Source organism: Chaetodon auriga, chromosome 6 (genome assembly GCF_051107435.1).
Source record: "Chaetodon auriga isolate fChaAug3 chromosome 6, fChaAug3.hap1, whole genome shotgun sequence".
In the NCBI taxonomy this organism is placed as follows: domain Eukaryota; kingdom Metazoa; phylum Chordata; class Actinopteri; order Chaetodontiformes; family Chaetodontidae; genus Chaetodon; species Chaetodon auriga.
This window is the reverse complement of record NC_135079.1, coordinates 152,520-160,613: the sequence shown is the minus strand read 5'-3', so window position 1 is coordinate 160,613 and position 8,094 is coordinate 152,520. Positions and strand designations below refer to the sequence as shown.

General features: G+C 47.1%; 1 protein-coding gene across 4 annotated transcripts; it reads left to right on the top strand.

The window, feature by feature from the left end:
- Positions 1-28: 28 nt before the first annotated feature.
- dus2 (dihydrouridine synthase 2) lies at positions 29-7,810 on the top strand. 4 transcript variants are annotated; one of them, XM_076734121.1, is made up of 17 exons: positions 29-121; positions 737-870; positions 938-983; positions 1,107-1,198; positions 1,283-1,326; positions 1,667-1,727; positions 1,799-1,846; positions 1,935-2,000; positions 2,628-2,698; positions 2,799-2,885; positions 4,801-4,969; positions 5,093-5,214; positions 5,320-5,460; positions 5,685-5,772; positions 6,164-6,237; positions 6,323-6,494; positions 6,534-7,810. In XM_076734121.1, the coding sequence occupies exons 2-17, from the start codon at positions 751-753 to the stop codon at positions 6,633-6,635; spliced, it is 1,503 nt and encodes a 500-aa protein (XP_076590236.1). In that variant the 5' UTR covers positions 29-121; positions 737-750; the 3' UTR covers positions 6,636-7,810. The 4 variants fall into 4 exon arrangements, with proteins under 4 accessions (XP_076590236.1, XP_076590235.1, XP_076590237.1 ...); XM_076734120.1 differs by having other exon boundaries at positions 6,323-7,810; XM_076734122.1 differs by lacking the exons at positions 29-121; positions 938-983 and having other exon boundaries at positions 746-870; positions 6,323-7,810.
- Positions 7,811-8,094: the final 284 nt, after the last annotated feature.

The window sequence follows — 8,094 nt, the reverse complement described above, 5'->3', positions numbered from 1 at the left end:
TAGTCATGGTCTATAACGTCATGATTACGTAGAGAGCTAAACAGGAAGTGAAGCAGCACGCTTCATTCTTCACGCACATGACCGCAGTTGCTGTCGTCGTTAGTGGACATCATCAATGCCGGTGAGTTTATTAAATTTATCAAAGTAATTCAGCATACAGACACTCGTCTCTACGAGCGGAAGTTAATGGAAGCGTCGCTTCCGGGTCACCGTGCGTGTTCGCTAACAGTTTGTTCAGACAGTTGATGGAGCAGATAGAATGTTAGCATAGCAGCCCTGATCGATCTGCGCTGCCAAACTGCCCCCAGAAAAGTCGCAATTTTAAAAGTATTTGCTTATCGGTGAGCGGACAGACCTGACAGAGCAACACTTTAATCTTTTAGCAAATGTTTATGACTCTGTAGATATTTCGGCATACTTTTGATTTACATAAGTTCAATTAAATGTGAATAAAAACTTTATTTTCGTGCCTTACCGCTGTCCCGATCAACTTGCCGACCAATGGGAGTAACGTTAGCTACACAAGTTAATATTCTTTGTCATATGTGAGGCAAAGTGTTTAAATTGTTGGCCGGGTCGAATAGTAAATTATAGTCTACAGATTGTCGTTTGTTGGCTGTGCACTCATGCAGGAGCATTAAATGAGCTGCTTTTTGACTGGAGTTCCGCTCATGGCGGCCAAACGAGCCGCAAACAGCTGCTGATTTAAAGCCAGTGACTGTTGGTCTGCTAACAGGACGAGCAGCCACGATGGCAGCAGGCAGGCTGAGCTTCAGTAACATCACCGCCCTGGCTCCGATGGTCCGGGTGGGCACTCTTCCCATGAGGCTTCTGGCTCTGGACTACGGAGCTGATGTCGTTTACTGTGAGGTGAGGATGGATTCTGTAGACCAGAAGGCCTCTTTGTGTCACTCGTTAACTTTGCTGTCCGTTTCAGGAGTTGATCGACATCAAGATGGCCCAGTGTCACAGGGTGCTGAATGGTAAGAATTCCCTCCAGGACGGGCTGGGTGCTCATGATCCAGATCAGGACTCATGGACAGCAGACAGACGCAGCGCCGCACTGTGTGTCTGACATCCTGGTCTTTACTGTGTGTGTTCGTCAGAGGTGCTGCAGACGGTGGATTTTGTCGCTCCGGATGGTCGAGTGATGTTCAGGACCTGCGAGAATGAGAAGGACAGAGTCGTCTTCCAGATGGTGAGACAGGAAACACCTGGACCAGACATCAGAATCTGCTGTCAGTTTGCTGGACATGGACACTCAGAGCTCTGTGTTTTTTAGGGAACCTCTGACCCAGACAGAGCGCTGATGGTGGCCCAGCTCGTGTGAGTCTCTAATTCAGCCCTGAAAATGCCGCTTGAACATGTTTCCAATGTGAATGCGCTGCAGACGGTAGCCAGACACTGAGACACAGCCTGATTTCATTTCCAGGGTCAACTTCTTTGTTGTGTTAATGTTAAAATCCGATTTAAAACGAGCTCAAAGTACCAAAGAAGCATTAAACAACACGTCTGCAGGGGGAGCAGAAAATGTCTGAAATGCATGGAATAAGCTGAAGTAGCCAGGGGGCCATTTTGTATTGCATGATTCATGGTTGGACCTGGCCGGTTAAAGACCAGATGACGTGTGTGTGTGTGTGTGTGTGTGTGTGTGTGTGTCACACAGGGAGAAGGATGTGGCCGCCATCGACGTGAATATGGGTTGTCCGAAAGAATACTCCACTAAGGTGAGTTTCCTGTCACTAAGCAACCTGCTGCTCTGACCTTTGACCTCTGGCTGACCTCTGACCTTTCGCAGGGCGGGATGGGAGCTGCTCTTCTGTCGGATCCCGAGAGGATCGAAGCGGTGAGTGCATTTGTCAGATGATCTGCTCAGCGGAGAGAAGGTCGGCGTGAAGATGGAAAAGTTGAAAAGAGTTTGTCTTGTTTTTCAGATCCTCAGGACGCTGGTCTCTGGACTGTCTGTCCCCGTCACCTGTAAAATCAGAATCCTGCCTTCGGTAAGATGGTCGTCGTCATCGTCATCATCATCATCATCACTTCAATCGTTGTTTGCTCCTGACTACTTAAATCAGATTCTTTATGATGCTGTTCTCTGATTTATCATGTGACGTCTCGACACGTTTGTACTGTATTTCATATTCTACTTTGTCTTACATCATGTTTTACTTTGTTTTACTTTATGTTTTACTTTGTTTTACTTTATTTTTTATTTCATGTTGTACTTTATATTTTATTTTATGTTTTACTTTGTTTTACTTTACATTCTTCGTTAGGCTGATTGTTTCCCTCCGGCCTCATTTTGAAAGAAGTTCCATGAAACTGTTAAATATTATTTGACTTTGCTGAGTTAAATATCAGTCAAATATGCTTTAATTTTAGTGTTTCAGTCATTGGAGCAAACGCAGAGGTCTTTTCAGTCACACTGAAATGAGCTGAATCATCTGGTTTCATGTGTAAAGTGTTTTAAATTCAAACGCCAGAAAAGACCCACAGTGTTTGAGGCCACGGCCTTAGATTTTTTCTTGTGTCTCACTGTCGCCGTCCTGACATCCGGCAGATTTATCAGCTTTGACATGGTGGAGGTCTGGCAGCGTCCCACTAACACCTTCTGGATCTGGTTTCAGCTGCAGGACACGGTGGATCTGGTCCAGAGGATTGAGCGAACCGGTGTGGCTGCTGTCGCTGTTCACGGCAGGTAAACCGCTTCTGTCACCAAGTTTTCTGATTGGCCAGAGGGCTGCCTGCTTCACCGTGGCATACGATGTGTTTACGTGCAACATTTCCGTGTTGTTCAGGTTGAAGGAGGAGCGGCCCAGACATCCCGTCCACTGTGACTACATTCAGGCCGTCGCTCGGGCTGTTTCCATCCCTGTCATCGCCAAGTAAGCCTCCACTCGGTTCAGAATCAGAATCAGAAATGGCTTTATTGCCAAGTACGATTTCACACATACCAGGAATTTGTTTTGGTGAAGTTGGTGCATGACAAATCTTCTAAAAATAAGCTATTAAAAAGTAAAAAATATAACAATATAAATATATATACATAGTCTGTTTTTTTTTCCAGAATAAAAAGAGCAGTACAGCTGGTAGTGATACAGTAAAATAACAAGGAAATCCAAGCTGAGCGTTAATGTAAGGCATAGAGTTATGGCAATGTCAGTGTGACAAGATGAGGCAGAGATGGAGTGTGAAGAGTGTCGGGGGGGTTCCGGGCCTTGTTGATAAGGCTGACAGCAGACGGGAAAAAACTGTTCTTGTGGCGTGAGGTTTTGGCCCTGATGGACCGCATCAGTCTTTCCGCATTGTCTTTCAAAGCGGCAGTAGAACTCGTTCAGGTCGTTGGCATCGGTCATTGATGGAGTGGGGGGCTTTAGGCTTGTAGTTGGTGATCTGTTGGAGCTTCTCAGAGTACAGTCGTTTAGCCTCTTTCACCGCCTTGCTAAACTTGTGCTTCGCCTCTTTGAATCTGTCTTTGTCCCCACTCCTGAAGGCCTCTTCCTTTGCCAACCTTAGCTGTCTGAGTTGGGCTGTGAACCAGGGTTTGTCATTGTTGTAACTCACCCTGGTGCATGATGGAACACAGCAGTCCTCACAGAAGCTGATGTGGGACGTCACAGTCTCCGTGTACTCATCCAGACTGTTGGTAGCAGTCCTGAACACATCCCAGTCAGTAGAGTCCAAACACGCCTGGAGATCCTCCACAGCCTCACTGGTCCACTTCCTTGATGTCCTCACTACAGGTTTGCAGAGCTTTAGTTTCTGCCTGTACGCAGGAATCAGGTGCACCATGACGTGGTCAGAGTGGCCCAGTGCAGCACGGGGGACGGCGTGATAAGCATCCCTGACTGTGGTGTAACAGTGATCCAGAATGTTCTCCTCTCTGGTCGGGCATTTGATAAACTGTCTGTATTTAGGGAGTTCGTGGGTGAGGTTACCTTTGTTAAAGTCGCCAAGGACAATAACTAAGGAGTCCGGGTTGGTCCGCTCCACACGCAGTATCTGGTCTGCGAGCATACGCTGTGCGTCCTGCACGTTGGCCTGTGGTGGGATGTAAACGCCGACCAGAATGAATGAAGCGAACTCCAGGTCCAGGAGAACAGTGCAGCTGGATCACTGTCACGTCGTTGCGCCAACCACTGTTGATGTAGAAACAGATTCCTCCACCTTTAGTTTTGCCGGAGAGTTCCGTGTCTCTGTCCGCGGTGGAGTTGGAAGCCTGCCAGCTGCAGCGCAGAGTCCGGTATTAATCCACAGAGCCACGTCTCGATGAACCACAAAACCGCAGATGAAGAAAAGTCCCTGTTTTTACCCAACAGCAGTTGCAATTCCTCCAGTTTGTTGGGCAGTGAACGCACATTAGAGAGAAATATTCCCGGTAACGCTGTGCGTAGTCCGCGCTGGCGAAGGCGCACGAGCGCACCACCCCATTATCCTCTCCTCCGGCGTTTCGCTGCGTGAGCAAAGGTGAGCACACTTTTGACCAGGATGTCCAAAATTTCCAGTGTTGGGAGCGGACATGAAACAGCATGTCTGTCCATCCCCGTCGTCTCTCCACACTGAGCGTCAGATGGACATTCGCCTTTCATCGATTAGACCGGGTTGACTAAATAAAAACTTTTCAAAGAGAAGTGAGTGAGTTCAGTTGTTTCTTTCCAAAAAGCTGCTGCTCAGCGTCGACTCACAGATATTTTAGTGTCCTTCAACATTAAATAACTAAAGCAGGTTGGACAGAAACTTACTTGCCGGACAGAAGACCAATCAAAGAGCTGCTTTGTTGATTTCTCGTGTCTCTTGCAGCGGAGGTTCTCTGGATCTGGTGAAGACCAATGCCGACATCAAAGAGTTCAGGAAGGCGACGGGTGCCTCATCCGTCATGTTGGCCCGCGCCGCCATGTGGAACGCGTCAGTGTTTAGCCGCCACGGACCACTTCCTGTGGAGACGGTAATGGAGGAATACCTCAAATATGTGAGTTACTGCTTGATGTCAGAGCCACGTTTTAAAAATGCTTCAGCTTCACCAAAAACACACTGAAGTCCAGCTGAACCATCTGAACGTCTCTATCTGAACTGAAGCTGCCCTCCTTCACAGGCGATCCGGTTCGACAACCATGCCTTCAACACAAAGTACTGTCTGTGTCAGATGCTGAGAGACAAGGTGGAGTCTCCTCTGGGGAAGAAGGTGCAGGCGGCGCAGACCAACGCCGACATCAGGTACAAGACTCCCAGCCTTTTGCTCAGCAGGTGTCACACTGATCAGGCGTCATGGTGATCAGGTGTCACGGCGATCAGGTGTCACACTGTCTTGTTGCGTTGCAGCGAGGCCTTCGGGCTGCAGGAGTTCTACCGGCAGACACAGGAACGGCTGCAGACTAGGAGGGACGCCCTGCAGAGCACCAGCCAGCCGGACCGACCCGTGATGGACGGAGATGTCACCTCCATGGCGGTCAAGTTTGAGCGGTGGGTCCAAACTAGATGTTGTGGTTTAGCATCATTCAGTTGAGTTGAGCACAGCTTTGTTCCAGCTGGTTCAGTGTGTGAACTCCTTCACACTGCAGCTCGCGCAGCAGCACACTGGCTTTAAGTATGAGTTACAGCCTGATCTAGCTTAGCATGCAGGTGAAAGTGATGCTAACAGGATTGGGCCCAGGTGTGATGAGCTCACCTTGTGCTTGTGGTTGTAGGAGGGAGTATCCTCCTCAGATCACCCCCAAGATGTTCCTGCTGGAGTGGAGCCGCAAACAGAAGGTGGAGCAGCCACAGTACGAGACGGTAAGAAGGTCCAGAGTTACGATAAGATAAGATGGGATTTTATTAATCCCTCGCCGGGGAAATGATGTCACCTCCGCTGACTTTTCCATCTGATTGATAATTGCACTGGTCGATGGGAAAACTCCACCTGAGCAGGAAATCGATTCCTTCACAAATGAACTGAGTGAAAAATGTGAAAATGAGCACAGAAAGAAGCAAAAAACTGCTGAATGAGAGGAAAGATCAGTCAGATCTGATCCACCAGCTCCGTGAAAGGCCACAGGTCACTTCACTTAAACTTAACTACGTTTAATTCTAATAAGAGGTCTGATTAATCAGCGTAGAGCTCAGTGAAGGTGTGCTTCATCAGGTGTGTGTGTGTGTGTGTGTGTGTGTGTGTGTGTTTTTTCAGGTTCAGCGCTCTCAGGATCGAGCCTTTCAGTCTGTTGTGACTGTAGCAGAGAAGAAATACAGATCTTCACTGTGGTCAGTGTACACACACACACACACACACACACACACAGTGACACACACAGACTCTGGTGTTAAACATTCTCTGCGTTTTTTTCAGGGAGAAGTCGAAGAAGTTTGCCGAACAGGCGGCCGCCATTGTCTGTCTGCGAGTTCTGGGGATCCCGGAGGGTCGCCTCGGAGAGGAAGACTCCGGTCTGGTCTGTAAGAGGAAGAGGGAGGGGAGGATGAATGGCAGCACGGAGGAGGGGAGGAGGAACGGCAGCACGGAGGCAGAGGAGGAGGAGGGGAGGAGGAACGGCAGCACGGAGGCAGAGGAGGAGGAGGGGAGGAGGAAGAGGCACATCAGTAAAGGCCAGCAGGAAGTGGATGGCGTCCCGGCGGCCCATTCTCCGGATCGGCCGCGGACTTGATGAAGAATTGCACGGAGGACGCGTCTCCGCCGCTGATGGACGTGTGATGTTCAGGGAGCGTCTTTCATCAGCTCTCGTCGGTTCATTTAGAATCGTCTGGACTGTATTTTCAGCTGTTTCGACTTCATCGTCAAACCAGCTTGCGTGCGTTCAGACTGGGATGTGCCCAGTACAAAAACCGTCGTCCACTGGGTCAGATGGGAGAAGGTCTTTGATGTTCACCCCCCTGCAGACAGCAGGGGGCAGTGCTGGACTTCATCACTTCATCACTTCATTTTACATAAATTTTATGAGAAGAACTTTTTTCTTTTAATCCAGATTTTTGTTGATGGGCCTTAAACGCATCGTTTGTCTCCTCGCTGCGTCCTTTTGTCTTTGCTGAGGACAGATGATGTTAAATGAGTTTAACTCTTCTAATATTTGGTCTCATCTGTTTCTCCATTGTTCACCTGAAGAAGTTTTTGTCCTGGTTTCATTTTCATCTTTTTCCTCTTGTGTTTTTTTTTGTGCTTCATCCTGATGAGTCTCAATAAAAACTATGAAACGCATGAAAAATGCTGCGTTCAGTGGACGTTTTCCTTCAGAGTGATGAGCCAGGCTTCTGAAATGAGGAAGTAACACCTGCGTGTCCTTTTGTCTTTTTTTTAAGTCTTAAATCCTGAATTGAACCTGACAGACACCAGCCTCTGACGTCATCACCGGGCTGGCTCATGGTGCCTTCACGGACGCAGCGGGATATGAGCACTGCCTGAGCACACAGAGGAACCGACGAAGGTGACGCCAAATGCAACCTTAAAATGAAAAGTTGTTGCCACACCTGTAGTGTTTTAAAACTAAAAGATAAACCACGTTCTTCAGTTTGTGAATGTATCTGTTTTATTTTTAAGACTTGTCTGTGGAAAAACAAACCTCTCAGTCGTTAAACTATCAGGTAAACTCTGTTTAACTGTGCAGGAAACAAGTGCCACAGCAGAAACAGGAAGTACTGAAACATGCGAAAGAGGTGACATGAAGCTAGAATGATGTGCAGAATTAAACCTGTCCACCACATTCTGTCCCACAGTTCAACATTTGCAGCTTTACATTTTGTGATAACTGTAATTTAAAGACAGCTGTGTCATTCATTTAGAGTTCTATCATTTTATTCTGTTTTGATTAAACCAATTATTGCTTTTTGTCATGTTCTGTCAAGTATATGAATGCAGCGTTCAACCATTGGCAGACAGCAGATTCCATACGTAAAGAGATTTAAATTAGAGATAGTAACAATAAATATAATAAAATATTAACTGGATTACAGCATTTAACTAATAACAATTAAAATATAGAATTATCCATGAAGAATGTTTAAGATAGCTTGGTATTTAATATTTATTTATTTATTTATTTAAACGTAAATTTGTTAAACTGAAGCAGTTATCTCAAACTGTACTTTCAGTTCACAAACGTCTCTCCTCTG